This window comes from Diabrotica undecimpunctata, chromosome 8 (assembly GCF_040954645.1).
Source record: "Diabrotica undecimpunctata isolate CICGRU chromosome 8, icDiaUnde3, whole genome shotgun sequence".
NCBI lineage: Eukaryota > Metazoa > Arthropoda > Insecta > Coleoptera > Chrysomelidae > Diabrotica > Diabrotica undecimpunctata.
Window position 1 is genome coordinate 108,919,985 of NC_092810.1, and position 18,084 is coordinate 108,938,068.

At 32.5% G+C, this 18,084-nt stretch overlaps 1 protein-coding gene across 3 annotated transcripts in view; it reads left to right on the top strand.

The window, feature by feature from the left end:
* The window catches only part of Plc21C (Phospholipase C at 21C), a 363,710-nt gene extending 347,305 nt beyond the window's left edge, over positions 1 to 16,405 (top strand). For 2 of the 3 annotated variants that reach the window (XM_072540713.1, XM_072540714.1), the window contains one exon: positions 76 to 16,405. In XM_072540713.1, the coding sequence (XP_072396814.1) occupies positions 76 to 150 (75 nt within the window). In that variant the 3' untranslated portion in view covers positions 151 to 16,405. The remainder of the gene's footprint in view (positions 1 to 75) is intronic. The other variant, XR_011951639.1, reaches the window with a different exon arrangement.
* The last annotated feature ends 1,679 nt before the right edge of the window (positions 16,406 to 18,084 follow it).

Sequence of the window (18,084 nt, forward strand, 5' to 3'; positions counted from 1 at the left end):
GTGCACTCCTGATCTGTATACACACTTATATTTATTTATGATTCCTTGCTGTTTTCTAAATATTACTCTTTTTAGGCAAAAGCAGCCCTAACCAAAGAGTTTGAATTGCGCCTAGCAAACGTGGAAGGAGAGTACAGTGATGTTCAGTAGATTGAATATTGGCCGATTGGTTCAACCCCATAGTTCTCTGTTTCGTCACCGAAATGGAGGCAACACTTTTTGACGGATTAAAGATATGGTGTATGTATAGGAGTACACTGAAATTTGAGCTACTTAGTAGTATGTGTGTTAAAACAGTTAAAGTCTTTGATATTCTCGACAATCAAATCAAATGGTTTCATTTGGTAATTGTACAACATTGTTACTAGAATAGTCTATTTCGTAGAACGAGATCTTTCTGTTAACAGTTCGTATCTTCAACAATTGGTTGGTTTTCTGAACAATATATGTTTAAGTTATAAGAAACTTATACTTCCATTACTCATGTGGCCGCTACAGGGTTATCACCAACATATTAGACAAAGATTGATATTATGCAATAATATTGCCAATCGGTAAATCATATTACATCATGTATAATATTGCATAATGAACAATATTCCAAACTAAAATTTACCTATATAATGTATAAGCATAGACATAAATAATACCTAGACAAAGCGCTACAATATAGAGCTTTTCCCCTAGTGAGACAGAGAAAAAAGATGCATAGCAGTCCCTGCGTCTCTCTCTAATGGGCGAGATTTATTGACCACGTGACCTTCCCACTACCAAACACAAGTGAGTAGCAACTTAAGTATAACTTACATGTTTGAGGTAACAAGTCGACTGGTAGCTACGCGGTATTGTTTCTGCTTCTGGTCCTGGACAATCGGCGTTCGAATCTTCTGCTGATATATATATATATATATATATATATATATATATATATATATATATATATATATATATATATATATATATATATATATAAACTAAGGAACACTCGAAGAGTGGTGGGTTTTTCGGTCAAAGTGGAGAAATAAAAGACAATGAAGGTGGCTACTTCATCTATTTATTGAAGACGTTTCGCTTCTTAATCAAGAAGCATCATCAGTTCATCTTAAAAAGATATGTAGCAGTCAAAGATATAAAATGCGTAAAGAAGCTTATGATAATGGACATTAAATATATTATGTTGTATAGACAATTAATTGAACTGAATACAGTTTACAAATTAACTCAACTTAACACAGCAAAAGACATGTGGTAATGGTACATGTATATAAAAAATATGCGAAAAAACTTAAGTAAAAAACATTAATTTACAGAGAACCAAAAAGATCATATGATGCACTTCCAACGGTATATTATTATTTAAATTTGATTTTAACTTTGAGTAACATTATTAAAATTGAATTATAGATATTAAAAAAATATATATATATAATGAAGTTACCACTCTTAAGCTTCTCAGTCGCTGACAGCTTAAAAAGTTTAAATAAACATTGCCCACAATCTAATTACTTCAATTTGGGAACAATTTTCATAATTATAAATCCACACATATAAAAAATGATACAAATCCAAGTACTGCCAAGGAATTTCTTGTAGTTTAACCCAATGCACTGCATAAACGAATCATTTTTATACAGTTATGCTAAACCACAAACCCAAATATTAACAAATAATATGTTACAAAAACTATGTCTTATCTAATTGTGATTTACTCATATAAGTAAAAATGATTATTTTTTGTTCAGGAGATTATCTTACTTACAACCATTCACGGGAAACAAGTGAACTTTCAAATTAATAATGTTATGTTTACATTGTTTGCCTCCTTACTTGTGTCCATCTGGCGGACAATACGCACACCAAACTTTAAAAAATCAGCTTCACTTATTGTCCTCCAGTTCTACATCTAATTTATTATTACTACATCTGTGGTAAATATCTTTTGCCAACCTGTGTTAATTTTGACACGTGTTTACAATTCCAAATATTTTTCGTAGTATTCTTTATAAAAAATAGTGGGATGGGATAGGATCGGTTAGACTAAATGCTGTAGTAGATGTGAAACTTAAGTAGAAGATCTTTTAATTTATTAAAAATGATATTTTCAATATCCAATTATTGTATATTGTTGTTTCTAATAATATTTAACAAAAGTAAGTATTAGTGTTTTGAAAGGATGTATCTTCCAATACAAGAGTCAAGTCAACCTTCCTTATTCTTATTATAATGCTGCTTCTTTAAAAATGTTTTATATTGTTGTTGCTCTTAATATTTTACTGATGTAAATGTTAGTGTTGGGAAAGGATGTATCTTCCAATACACCATTCAAGTTACTGGACCTTATTTTTAGTGTTATGATAAATTGTATTCGGGGTAACCGATGACCTTTTGGTATATTCTGTGTGCCAGAAAATTACAATTCCAATTCAGATCAAACAGACACGTGCACATGACAGAATATGATCATCACTGGGAGACCGCAACATCGGGACATTACGTGTACGTCCGCTCTTATATTACTTTTAATAATTTCTACCCCAGTACCAGAGGAGACGTCAGGAATATACTTATAATTGCAGACCACGGCCTATAACCTTGAAACAAAAGATACCAACCACATTATGTGGTTGTTATCGAAGTTTAGTTTAGTATCGAGTTTAGTTTTGAAGGATTATTTGTGCTTCGAAGAAGGATTTTTATTACATAAGTAGCATGAAAAGTATTTCGGATGAAAAATGTATATAAAGTATGTTGCGAAAATTCTATTTAAATTATTTATTTAGAAAGTATTTCTATATACAAAATAATATTATTAGGCTTAAAAAAAAATAAATAAAAACACTGATATTTGGTTCAAAGTTTGACATCTTAGGTATTCCGTCTTTGAGATATAATTGTATGTTTAAAAATTTAGATAACCTCTAAAGTTACATTCCGAAATTTTAAATTTGATATATTTAATTGTTAAATATATCTAAGGATTTATTTGAACTATATTTAACAGCCATATCTGATTATTATTTGGAGCAAAATTAAAAATATGAGTGTATCTATAATAACATTTATCTAAAAAATGCTAAAACGTAATAAGTCAGTTTAAAATATTTGTTCAGATGAAGACCAATTGTTCGGAAACGAATTGCCTATAAACGTCAGAGCGAAGGATGAACTTGACAGTTTGCCAGATTGCGCAACATAACGCTTATTTTACATCCAGATGTGTAAATCTGGCTTCTCGGTATTTTCTAAAATGACAATTGACAATCGAGTCAACTTCACTCGAAACTCTAGTCTACATTGATGTTTGTTGTTAATTGTGATAGTAGAATTAGATATTTAGAAAACGTGATAAGATATGCTTCAGAAATTTAACTTATGTGTGATAAATAGGCGGTGACGAAAGTTTATGATTGACAAAATTTAATTATTAGCGAATGTGGCTTTCTATTTCTCGCTCTTTAGTAAAATCTACAGATAAACTAAAAGAGGAGAGTGTCCTAATATTTCTAGTATCCTTTACCCTAATAGTTTAGTAACCTTTTTTCTAGGACTTTTATCAGGAAATAGAAAAATCTGAAAGCTGTGATTTTGGGCTAAAAGTGTATTGTACTAAGCAATAAAACAACGTTTAGTACAAATGATATATTTCTTTCAGTTTCAGACTTTCTGTATTAAAAAATAAAAAAAATGCCTATTTTTGTTTTACTGCCTCTGAATATGGTATCGTAATATGATATATGTAATATTGGGGCATATTTGGTTGTGCGATATTAGGACACCGTATCCAGTTAAACTAAAGTCGTATATGTACCTACATTTTTTTCCTATCAGAAGGAGCACATTGTTCGTGTTTCCAGTTGTAGCGTTCGTAACATCCATTTGTTGTCCAGTTGTCCATTTTTCACCTTTTTGTCTTCTGTGTATAATCCCAAACAAAACGTATACTCTGCGTCATTTACATAATTGTTTGCAGAACTACAGTCCTTGTCAGAATCATCATCTAATTCCATATTGTGCCCGATTCACTATACATTTCTTCCCTGACATGAGTTTTTCTTCCGAAATATCATTCGCTGGAAATCCTTTCTTTTTCACTTCCTTTTTCTTACGATCAAGCACACTGTCGTCTTTCTTTACTTCATCATAGTTTTTTTTTGTGGATCCGGTTCCAATTCTACATACACTTTCTTTTTTAGAGCTTTTTTTTTATTCATTTCTGCCTCTTCTTTTTCTTTTGCCTTAACTTTTCCCTTTTCAGGGATCGCTGTTCCTTTACCAAAACTGTTCCTTTGCTGACCAAACCATTGTAGTCTTTATTTTTGAACCATTTTCGAGACTGTAATTATCGCAGCTTCTTCCCTAATCAAGTCGTTTCTGATCCTGTTCCTTCTAGTCTTACCCAACATCGACCGTAATATTTTTTAGTTCAGCTACACTCCATCTTAATTTTCAGAACCCACTTTACAGTCCACACTTTACTTCCTCTACAAACGCAGGCCGCACGAAACTCTTGTATATCTTTACTTTTAGCCCTTTCCTGATTGTTCGATCACACAATACCCCACGCATTCGTTTCCGGTTAAACCAAGCAGCCTGTATCTTATAGGTAATTTCTCGATCTATTGTCACATTTGTCGTTATGTAGGAACCAAGGTACTTAAATTCTCTTACTTGTCCTAGTTTTTACCAAGCAATTCGATGTCTTCAATCATTCCTGTTCCTTCCAACCACATATACTCTGTTTTCTTGCTAATCCTCCCTATTCAATAGCCCTTCTCTAACCATCCAATTTCTTCTCCAACATTTCTTTTCTAAATCATCTTTATTTGGGGTCCCGGTTATTTATTATGGAGACCTGTTTTGTGGTTTTGATTTGAGGTAGTTTTTCGTGTTCTACTGCAAGATAGCAACGGCGTTACGTCTTCGTTACCTACATAGGCATAAGAACATATACATGACGTAATTTCCTCGCATTGAAAATTTTCTTTATCATTAGTAAGATGTATTCGTTTCCGTTGTCTGTGGCAAACATATCGATTGCCGCAAGGCTTTTTCTAAAGTCATTAGCAGATATCTCAGCGATGGCAACTTTTAAATAAGCTCTGCCTAATAATTTTCCTATTTGGTAAACAGAAACAACTTTACTCACGTGATTATTAAGCCAGGTTTCGATTTTTTGAGAGCAGTACGTTTTCAGTGGATCCATAAACGCCAAATCTAGTGACTGAATTTGATGTGTAGAGTGTCAAGGGATACTGATATAAGGGACAATATCACACACTATGTATTCTAGCAAGTTTTATGAGGTCTAAGTTGCGTGCATGGGAGAAGTAGCCATCAACAAGCAGTAGTACTGCTGAATTTATCTTGATAGATCCTGCGACGGTGCCTGGTTGCGCACCATGAAGTAGCTCTGGTTTCATATTCTTCCTAGGGAACACCCACATTGGTGGCACGAATCCACCAGCAGCATTTTATTAGAATGGATCACTAAAGAACTCCTTTAAGCATCATCAAGTTCACCAACCTGTCTTCTGCCTATTCGTGAAAGTACATTGGTATGTTTGAATAGACATACGTGATCCCTGTTTCTCATCAACATTATATAACTATTCCAGCCGGATTAGAAGTAATCAGCTGGAAAGCAGGCTCAAGAATATCCAAGATAAAACCTTTTACCTTGCAAAAGAAATATCCTGTGGCTTTCAAAAAGGTAATGAAGAAGTCGTTGAAACCATTTCTTGTCAGCAGTTTCTTTTCCAAGTGAAATGGATGAGTCAAATGATTTGTTAAAGCCAACTGAAATGCGATTTTTCGTATATCTAAGGAAGTTAAACCATTGAAACGTTTTGCGTTTCGAAACAATAAATAGATCTTATAACTATGTTTCTGTTCATATAACATGTTAATATAATTATGTTTTTATTCCTTCCGATATTGTTGGTTTCCTACCCAATTCCACATTAATTAATTCTTCTAATGACCTATTTCTCTATTCCTAACGACATTTACTGCTGACAACATTGACTATTATTGTCCCACTTTTTTCTTTTATTTGAAAGCATTTTATATACCCAGAACCAAAAAAAATCCTTATTTTTATAAAATAATTTTTAATATCGTACAGTGCGGTATTGAGAGTTCTTCAATATGCGATATTAGGGCACACGATATTTTGAGGTTATGGTAAAAACGCTTATAGAGTAAGTTACAATATTAATTAAATCCATAAAAAATGAAGAGCGAAGCTCCTAAAAGTAGGATAAAAAGATATTTTCCAGTTTTGTGTAAAATTATATGTAATTGGGAACACTTCAAAAAGTGGCATCGGTATGGGTCATCTACCTACGAACCTCAAATGACAGAGAACTTTACTTCAACCTTACCAGTATAAGAATAAACCAAGGCAAGGTTGCGATATTGGGGCATTCTCCTCTACTACTACTACTTCTAAATTACTAATTCATTGTCACTAAAATGAATGCTATGATTAATATTTGACTTATATTTGATGAAATTATTCTTCTTTGTTCTTTTAAAGCACATAGTTTGTTAGCGCAATAAACAGTACGCAACCTGGGGACGCTGCCTATATTGTACTTATGACGTCATTGCCTATTTAAAATATATATGGTTTGTAAGTAAAACAAGTCAAACACCTGTGCCAGTTTTCAATCTGAATATATTTTTACAAACGCTTTTTTTGTGAAACAAAAATTTATTCTAACCAAACAGAACAATTTGGGAACACTGCATTTAATTATTTTTTAATTTAAAACCGGCAGTTTTGGAAAAATTTTCTCTGTAATTCTTTAGTGCTATGGCTTAAATGCTTAGAATAATTAAAGAAATATATACTTATATTTTAACATTTTTAAAAAATGATTCATAAAACTTTAAGATGCTAATATAGTTTTTTATATGATTTTTTCTATCCATTACGAAGTTACACAAACGGAGTAATAAGAAGACAGCATGCGCTATTTAACATGGAGTTCAATGCCTATCTTTGGGGAGAGCAAGAGAGAGAGAGAGGGAAATAAGAGAGAGCAACAGCGGTACGATACCTCACTGGACCACCACTGGACTGCCTAAGTCTGACGTCACAATGGGCGGGGGTTTTAAAAACTTCCAAACATTTCTAATTTGTGTGTATTTGTCCCATAAGAAGTTGGAAATATTGTTTTTTTTTTAATTGTTTGAAGAATAAATAAGGATTTTGTATTATAAACGTTCATTCTGTGCGATTGGTACTATTTGTTGTTCGTGAATTTGTGAGGTAAGAATAGCAAGGTATTAAGATATTTACTATGAGTGTTCATATTTTAAGGTTATGTTATTGTTTGATTAAAACTTTAATTATTTTTTTACTGAATTTCAAGTTATTTTGTTGTTGTTTTTATCAGGAATATTTTAAAATAAATCATTGAATTTATTTACGAAGTTGAAAAATATTTAAACTAATGCTTTATTTATTTTTTCGTTGCCAGTGATTTTATCCTGTAAAAGACTAAAAATATTCGATTTCTCGTAGTTTACGTTGTAATATATTATTCTGTGGAAACATTTTTATCAAATTTCCTTAATGAGTGTTTAAAAAAATTTTATTTGAATGTTGTAATAGCTTTTGAATTAATTTTTTAGATCTGGCCATATAATAGCTAATAAGCATGTGTTGAAGATATCCAGTATTACTGATTTTTTGAGTAATGGCAACAAAATAACTATTAACTATTTAAACTACGATAACATTAATATATTCAGTCTTTTAGGAGATAAAATCACTAGCATTTAAAAAAGAAAAAATTAATTTAAATAGTTTTTAATTTCGTATATAAATTGAATGATTTATTTTGAAATAACCCTGATAAAAACAACAGCAAAATACCTTGAAATACAGTAAAAAAGAATTAAAGCTTTAATCAAACAATAACATAACCTTAAAATATGAACACTCATAGTAAATATCTTAATACTCTGCTATTCTTACCTCAAAAATTCACGAACAACAAATAGTACCAATCGCAAAGAATGAATGTTTATAACCCAAAATCCTTATTTATTTTTCAAACAACTAAAAAAACCAATATTTCCAACTTCTTATGGGACAAATACATACAAATTAGAAATGTTTGGAAAGGTTTTTAAAATCCTCGCCCATTGCGATGTCAGAGCTTAAGTCTGAACACTTTTCGGTCGATAGATGGAGATCTGTTAAATTTCCGATTCAGTTGGCTCTCGTAAACATATGAATTGAAACTAGGTAATCTTTGCTAATGATGAGTGAATCCTTGTTTGTCATTCACATTTGTATAAAATCTTTTACTTTAACCTGCGTTTTTGACGGATGGATAAAAGGTCACAGCTCTTCTGAAATGTTTTTTTCAATTAAACTAATTGTTTTTTTACTGCTTTATTACAAATCACACAACCTAAATGTTCTTGTATGATTTAATTCTGATTCTTAATACGTCTAAAAACAAATAATAATCGTACAATAATTTAAATTTTTTTTCTGCAGATGCAGGCTTGGTTGAAATCACGTGGCCTTGTAAGACCAATGGCACCTTAGTACACTTTAACTCAGTCAGCTGACGATGTCTTCGCGAACATGTCAAAGATTTTGGACCTAATTACAGGTATAAAGTTACCTAAAATGACGATGTTGTGAAAATTTGTGTTCTATCTCACATAAATTTATCTTGCCTTAAATATGTTTTATTTGTTACGTTATTAAATGATATTAAAATTTCAGAATACCTACTTCAAAACCAGGTCATCGATATTTTTTTTAAAAATTGCAAAAGATGTTTTACCTACAATTTCTATTTAATATGTTTATACTATTCAAATACCTACTTAACCTAGTCGTTAACCTTAGACCCCTAGTCTAGTTCTCGGAAAACAAACTGTGGTAGGGAGATGAATTGAATATTTTGTTAAGATCTGTGTATATTTGCTCAAGATCCACATTTCTTGAAGTTCATATGAACGTGTCAATAAATTTCATTTTGTTGACTGATAGTTCTGAATCTTAGCTACAGGAAGAATAATTCTTTATTATATGCATAAATATTTGAGATTCCTCATGTATATTTCTCCAGTCATTATTTTAGTTCCATTGACTGTTTTTGAGTTTTTGGGTACTGAGATAATAAAATCAAAAGTATGGATTATGATTATCTGTACTTAGCCAAAAATAGGTTGTATAATCACATAAGTTCGAATACACTAAGATGAAACGCTATGCAACTTTTTGCTTTCGATTAGGGAAAATGTCAGGAAAGTTTGTGAACAAATTTCATGTTGGTAAAATTCAAATTTCATTTTGTGCATAATGAAAATGCATTTCCAAAGTGCATAGAAAATGAAAAATTTGTAACTCGGAAAATGTTGATAGATCGAAGTTCAATTTTGTTACTCGGAGACCTGGTCTTCTAGAGTTTTATGTTATTTTTATTCGAAATCAGTCAAACGTCTTTACCTGGTAGTTTTTGGGGTTGCGGAACATGAATAGTATCACAGCGATTGTCTTCTGATATCTGGTGCCCAGGGTGAACCTCGTCTTCCGAAACTTTATGTTAATTTCTTAGTTAAGATTTTTATCAAATAAGAGTTAAAACATGATTTCTTGAATATAAATACAATTTTCTTTCATTGAGTAAAAAAAGATAAAACAAATAATCGTGTCATTCAAATTTATTTTTTTATCTTCTTCTGTATCAGATAATTGATTTTCTTCATAGTTTTCCATATTGGTGCAATTTGACTCACAATTTTTATATGCCAAATTGCAAACCAAGCCATTTTTTCTACTGCTGTCGCAGTCTTTTTTACAACTGCAAAAAATTAAACTCAGAACCTTGGATGGATCAGGAGGCTGTGTCATCTTCACTGGATGTTAAAAATGTTCTTTGTGGTCCCATACCCAGCCTGTTAAATTCAAAACTCTTTAAATAGCCATAAGATACATCCTATATCAATACGTTTCAGCCAACTAAATACTTGATGGTCTATATTTATCCGCTATATTAGACTTTATGAAATTAAATGAGACACCATACATGCTTAAAAGTAATTACGAGCCACCAACCAACTTCTTCGAAATGTTGTCCTTCCTGGGCAAGGTCGGGATTATTTTTCTTATTCATTATAACGTATTTTTCTTATTCACATTACATATTTGTCAACAAACTTTTCTGACACTTTTCCGAATAGAATAAGAAAAGTTGCATGGAAAATTTGGTTTTAGAAATGCTATGGGAACTAGGGAGGCACGTTTTCTGCTAAATATCCTATTACAAAAGTGCCGTGGTCAAAGAAAAGATATCTTTGCATCCTTCGTGGATGTAAAGCTGCCACTGTACTGCCACTATCACTGAAAAAATTAGAGATAACTATACCGACGAAATCTCCATAAAAGGAGGAGTCAGATAAGGTTGAATTTTGTCCCCAGCATGGTTCAATAATTCTGTCTGAAAATATTAAAGGTATCCAAATTCGACCTCATCCTATTAACGTATCCCAGATCCAGTGCTTCAATTAAATGGAGTCCTAGTTGAAAAGTTTCAAAAAATGACAGATTTAGAAAATGTAATAATATACCAATTAGATTCAGGCACAGAATAGAAGAAAACTCATAATAGCATTGACTAAAACTATGTTTCTGAACCATCTCAGTTTAGAACTAAGACAAATAATAAATTGTTAAGTGCTATGTTTGATCTGTACTCTTGTATGGAGCAGAAGTGTGTACCCTTAAAGTATCAAGCATGACCCGAATCCAGCATTTAAAATGTAGATTCATAGACGGATTTTGAAAATTCCTTGGACGACAAGGAAAACTAAGGAGGAAGTACCAAGGAGGGTCACCAAACAAAGAGAATAACTTAAGACTATTAAACACTTAAAAATGTTTTATTTGGGATATATATTGAGGAAAAATCGATATGGAATACTACAACTGATTCTTAAGGGCAAAATACAAAGGTCGGTGGTGTGTAGAAAGACAGCAGATTTCTTGGTTAAAAAACATTCGTGAATGGACTCGGATACCAAATGCAGAACAATTATTCTAAGTCGGATAATTATGATATGGCACGTGAAGAAGAAAATGAATGACGTCAAGACAAATCTTTCAAATTATTTCCAGTGGTGACATAATACAGTAAATATTACTGATAATCGTTGACTCGAAGATTTTGTGTACCTTTTTTATATTTTTTGGGATAACTATCGAAATTGGATGGCCACATTGTTTAATACTATCTACATGGTACGGCAGCGCTTAAAATCAGCATTACATGCTAAATGTTGTTCCCGACATAAACCCTAACGCTTACCAATCGATTGATTTTCTTAAACAATAATTCTTTCTATCAGGAAACAATATTAACGTACGAAATTATAATTCTTCGATTGTTTTGAAATTGACACATCACTTAAACCCCTATAACTTATAAAGTAAAAGCTTTCAATGAGCTTATATTGTGACAGATAATGTTACAGACAGGTTGTGATGTATAAGTTAGTGTAAAGATTGATCAATACAATTGTTTTGCGATATTAGATATGTTTCACTATGATATTGTACTGCGTCTCTTGTCAGACATAATATGGTACAATATATCTCGCAATAAATTGACGTTGATTGCCTAGGGATCGTTAAATTATGTTACTGTTAAAAATAAACATTTCAGAGGAGCCCATTTCTACTGCAAGATGGTCATTAAATTCTGATCGCCCAAAAAGAGACCTACCATCTAGACTTGACTGATGATTTAACAAGAGTTCACAATGCCTGTGCATTTTGATTTCCAGAAATCATCTATGTACTTTTTAATAATAAAAATTGAGAATATTTAAATGTGTCTTTAGTTATTTTAAGCATTCGATCATTATTACGAATGAAATAAGTTCTTCTAAGACCATTGTAGTCATAAGTTTACCAAAATTTCGGTTTCCCTATTACGTACTAAACCAGTAAACTTTTTAACGTATTTATGGCTTGTACTTATTTATCTAGTCACTAAATGATGCTATAAATAACAATTGTATATACTTAAAATTATATCGATTCAAATTAAAGTTACTTATAAGAAACAAGTAGAAAAAATTTCTTTTCAAAACGGATTACGATGGTCTCATTTTGTATTTATTACTTGTTTTCTATTCCAATTATCTATACCAATTTATTTACTGTATAAACCAAATTTATTAAAAATAGTGGAACTATTTCAAGGCGTAAAATTTATCCTTATTTGATGAAAAGAAATATTGAAATAGAAAGAAACTGAAATCAAGAGTTAACAGGATCGTAGGATGTACATAAAAAAATATGGTGAGGACCTTAAAAAGTCCATAGCAAAGCAGCTACCGAATTAAGTAGAAAGCAGTATAAGAGTTTGCTGTGGAACTCTGAGGTCCTCATTATCTTGTTTTTAAATACATTAAAAGATAAATAAATAAAATTAAATGAAGAAGCGGATAATACAAAGAAAATTATTTTGAATTATATTATGTAGATCGTTTTTTGAACGCACGGATGATGTTGAAAAGAAGCTAATATTTAAACTTTGTACCTTATTTTAATTTCGGTACCTAAATCACATAAAACAAGTCTTCGTTATTGCTGTTTTATCGACTTATCAGTCATTAAACTTTTGTGTTTGATATATTAGTCATGTTGTGACCGGCTGATTGACACCTAGTCCATGCTATTAAAAAAAGTATAAGCGGAACCTTGTCTCGGTGATAGATATCACGAATATACACTTCCAGTAATCCATAAGGTAGAAGCCAATAATCTAGGTATTACAATCACAAAGGATTTACTCTTAATTTTTTCAAATTCTTTACATAATTTCGACAATTATGTTGTTTTGAAGCGATTGAAATGAATAAACGTCTGCTATGGCACGTCAGCAGGCGTGCTGTATTCATTGAAATGATCAAAGGGACAATTCATCTTACGAGTACTGTTTCATTAGACTTGTGGCAACTACATTAGCCTTTTTATCTTCTCTACCGGTGATCTAAACAATTTTATAAAGGTTTTGTTGGTCTAACGTTCATAAATAAGTGAGTAAATCATTAATCTAAGAATAATAACGTCTTCCTAGTTTTTTTCTACCTTTATTCTCTTGTTCAATAGTTTTAGGGAGTTTTATTTTTAATTTCTCATAATATAACTGAAATATTAAATTTTTCTTTTTTTAACTATCGTCCTATTCTTGCATTTATGTCACCTAACATAATCTTAGTGTCATTTCTGAGACAAATTTTGTAGGCTTGCTCTAGGTCTTCGAAGAACTGTTCTTGTATTTCTTTTCGTTTGTCTTCAGTCGAGGCATGTGCATTGATCAAACTGTAATCGAAGAATTCCCCTTTTAAGCGCAATCATCATATTCTTTTACAATGTTTTAAAGTCAATAAGAAGGCCTTTTTTTCTTTGGTTTACAATAAATCCAACTACATCCCTGTGTTGGATGGAATAGGTTCTCTTGTCAAGAGTGTCGGTTCCCGTCCACCGCATATCCTGCAGTGCTAAAACATATTTGTACGTGTTCACTTTGTCTTGTATAGATGTCAGTGCTTTATCTCGGTACAGGGTTCGGGTATTTAATGTTCCAGATTTTGAAAATAGACAGGAAAAAATAAATAAAGGATTCTTCGTTCCCTTCATGTGCGATCTCCTCTAAGTAGGTTTACAATAATCACGGAAATTCACACTTTCTCTCCGCCGTTAGGAAGAGATCAGTTAAATACAGTTAAATCAAGCTCTCAAATTGTTTAACCGGGAGATGCGTCTTGTTCCACGAGTCAGGCCGCTCTGTATTATTCCTTATATTATTAATTTCAGAAAGTTATAACACTCGCCCTGCATCTCCCAGATATGACAATTTTCCAATTTTAATTCTTTAATACAATACTTCGATATTCGTGACTCTATCCACGGAACTTATTCGCAATATTTTTCTGTAGGTTTATAATTCGAAGGTTGCTATTATGTCTAAAACTTCTTCTGAAACTTCTTTCTTTAATGTCCAAGGATAAGTAGAGATAAAGGATTGCAGAAGTCCAAATCGATAATTTAAAATTTTTAAATATTTCAAAAGAAAAGAAGTGTTGCTTTCTGAACATACAATGACCCCTATATAACAACTGAGACCATCAGAAAGGAAGGGGAATTTCTGTGTTCAATCTAGAACTCACTGATTTCTCCCTTTCGCCTTAGGTATGTATATTACCATAGAAAAATAAAAGCAAAGGGACTATGCGAAACTCTATTTAAAGCAAACAAACAAAATAAACAAATAAAATACATACAAAATATTATATAAATTCCTAATATTTATAAGTGAAGTAGCGTAAACACACAGCTGGTTTCTAAAAGTAAATATTATGAGACAAACTTTGGGTATCTATATCACACAAACCGCTCGTCTAAAAAATGAACAGGAGTATGCTAAAATATTATACGGTAAGAAAGACCAGTCGCAATTTGTATAGGACTGAAATCTGTATTAATCTAATATTAAATTAAGTCTGAAATCTAATATTAAATCTGTAATAAAAACAATTGTTAAAATTGTTCTACGAATTATACGTACTCCCAACTTTTGCATAAATATACATTTTTCAGGCCACCCCTAAAATTCAGGCCACACATAGTGCAAAAATATGTACGACGTATTGCGTTTGATTATATTGATTGTAAGATGTTTGAGAATATTTAAATAGTCAATATTTTTTTTAGTTAAAAAATTATATTAATATAATACGTTTAATTCGTAGAACAATTTTAACGTTTGTTTCGATACAGATAGTTTAGTCCTCTACAAATAGTTTACCATGACTTTTGATGTAAAATAATTAGGGAAGCAGGAATTCAATTATAAGAGTTGTCCTAAAAATGAACTTAACAAAAACAAAAATCATGTACAACGAGCTAGTGGATGTCCAAGATGTAATAATAAACAACACTGCACTTGAGACAGTAGACGAGTATGTATACCTGGGACAATTAATACATAAATCTGGCTCCTTACTTACAGAAATCAACAGAAGAATGAAACTGGTTTGTGCATCTTTTGGTAGAAATGCTGTTATATTCAAATCGAAGATTTCAATCAACCAGAAGAAAAAAGCATTCGATCAGTGTCTACTACCAATCATGACATACGGCTACGAAACTTGGACACTAAATATCGAAACTCAAAGTCATTCAAAAGTCAATGGAGCGATGCATACTAGGTTTAACAAAGAGAGATTAAAAAAGAATAGAATAGATCAGACAGAAAACCAAATGTACTGATGTAATCCATAGAATTAAAACTTTAAAATGGCAGTGGGCGGCACGTTTAGCGAGTAGAACTGACAATAGGTGGTCCACTAGAATTATACTGTGGTATCTAAGAGGCGTCAAGAGATTAAGAAGATGTCCAAATGTAAGATGGAGCTATGACATAAGGAAACAAGCCGGTCCAACATGGCACAGAAAAGCGAATTTGAGACAATCGTGGGAGAAATGAAGAATGACTGTGTAAGGGAAGCTGGCTCTATAATCGGTAGAATATGCTGAGAATGATGATGAAACGATCTCTTCGTAGGCATACAGCAACCACAAAAGTATTGATGATGGCGAATAGGGCCTCCACCCCTATCTAAGACATGACTGTCTTGTTCGGCCGATGGAATGACTCTCTTTCGACTTAATGCAAAAACGGCAGTTGGTTCACGAATTGTTTTTGACAAGTTGACGCAATACGTGGGTGTATATTTACCCAAGCGATCTGCAACCTAACCACTACTTTTTCTGTGCTTCTTTGTTAACAACAATTTATGAAAGAACATGTTATTTTTAAAATTATTTCTAGAAAATTTGAATATCATTGATAAATTGGTTGTAGAAAACTTGGAATAAAAGCATTATTTTACAGCATACAAAATTATCTACTCGCTTTCTTTGAAACAGGGTACGACCCACCCTTATAAACTCCTCTCTTTCATTATCAGTATTTATGATGGTTTTAATAGTGCCGCCTATTATAATTCTAGGAAAACAGGACTTTGTAAAGTATACTCCTTACGTACAGCTAAGAAATTGCACACGCCTTTAGTTATTTTCTTGTTTGAACTTCTATTGTTAGTTGTCGTTCTGGTAGCTAACAAGTCTTAAATGTTACGATTGTACATAAAATAAATATAAAATCCTGCCTAGGATTTACTCAGAAAGTGTATTCAAATAGAAGTTTTTAGTGTGCAGTAGCTGTAGGTGGGCAGTTCATTTAACAATATAATGTATGATCCAATACAATTTTGCTATAAATGTTACTACTTTTAGAGGACTTAACTACGTATTCTAATAATGAAAGAGTATATCAATAAAAACAAAGAGTTATTATGGTTATTTAGTTTTATTTCTCAGATAAAGCATAGTTTTAATATTTTAAGACTAAAAGGTATAAAAAATAGGACTAGGTGACAAAATAAGGGTAATGAAATATATTTGAAAAATACTAAAAAATGAAAATCGTCAGAGAGACAAAATAGACCATAATAATTTTTATGGTAAGGGCACTCAATGGCATTAACTACACTATGAAGTTCTCGAAAACCATAAGATATGACGTACATTACTCAAGTGTCACTTTACAATCTATAACGTTCTCTTTCTGACTGCTGTAATTTGCCTATCATGTAAGCTGCAATAGAAACTCAGCATCACATCGTTTGGATCTTAGAACCGCACCTAGAACCAGTGGCGTAGCTAGCCCCACAGGGGTCCCCAGGGTCGGACTGGCTCATAAAAAGACGCCAACCAAACTCTTAAAAAAGGCGCTAAACTCAACTCTAAAAAAATGCGATAGACCCCCCCTCCTAAACTTTTTACATTAAAAATTTTTGAAATCCTAATAATGTAAAGTAAATCCATATTATTTTTAATTTTTTTTAAGTTTAATTGTAATTACAATCTGTGTGGGACGCAGATTCGACTACGAGCTTCCTAATCGCAACAACTTTAATATACGCTATTGGAGCTGGAATTTCCGCGGCTCCTGGTACTAGGCTTACCCTCCCATGAATCCTCGTTAAAGGGTTTAGAGTGCACTCATTCCTCGAGGCCTTGGATGAGTCCCGTATCGTTAAATTTCGTCACTTCCAGAAAGATTCCTCTTTAGAGAACTACAACAAATCAGAGTGACCGACACAATGAAAGAAAAAGCTAGGACAAAGTTCGCGGAGATAGGGAACCACCCCAACCACATATTGCGAGAGATATTGAGGTACGACGCTTTCCACAGATGGAAGCACAAAAGACCCAAACAACAAATAGTAGAATAAAATCATAATACTAGAGAGAAAATCAACAATCACACCAGAGAGAAAACAAAACACCAGAGAGAAAAGACTTCAAAAAACAACAACAACGCACAATGAAGATAGTTCGTACCTCATAACCCTTGTGGACAATCGTAACGTACAGCGTAGACCCAGTAAATTTTATGTAGATAATTTATTATATAAATACGCACTAATTCTGATTTTATGTTTCAGGCATCCTACAAAAAAAATCCAAAAAACAACAAAAAAACGGCTTCGGCCACCAAAAAAATCAAAAAACTACTAACAAAAACCGGCGCAAGCCACAAAAAAATATTAACAAAAACCACTAAAAACTCGGGCATGTAGGGCTCAACCCCTTGAGCACCAAGTCGCCGAACTGAGCCTAGCTCAGAGCGGAGACTTGAGGCCCAAGTAAGCAATTTTAGTTCGCGGATAAGCCACATTAAGATAACAGGAATATAGCGACAATGCGCTGTCCTGAGTTTTGAATTCGGTTAGGAAACCATGTTGGGGTTCTATTACCCAGGATCTCCACATGAAGAGCATTTGGCTGATAGTTGTGCCCCTATCGCGCATCAGAGTGCTATAGGGGGGAAAGGGATGGTCTGTCGAGCGGGGTGGAGTGACTCCTGTTTTTACTCGAGTTAATACACCTCGCTCCAATGAATTGTTACACCCGAACGTAATTCTTAGGGGTGAACATTTCTCACAGGCTGGGTTTAATTAAATTGCTTGCTT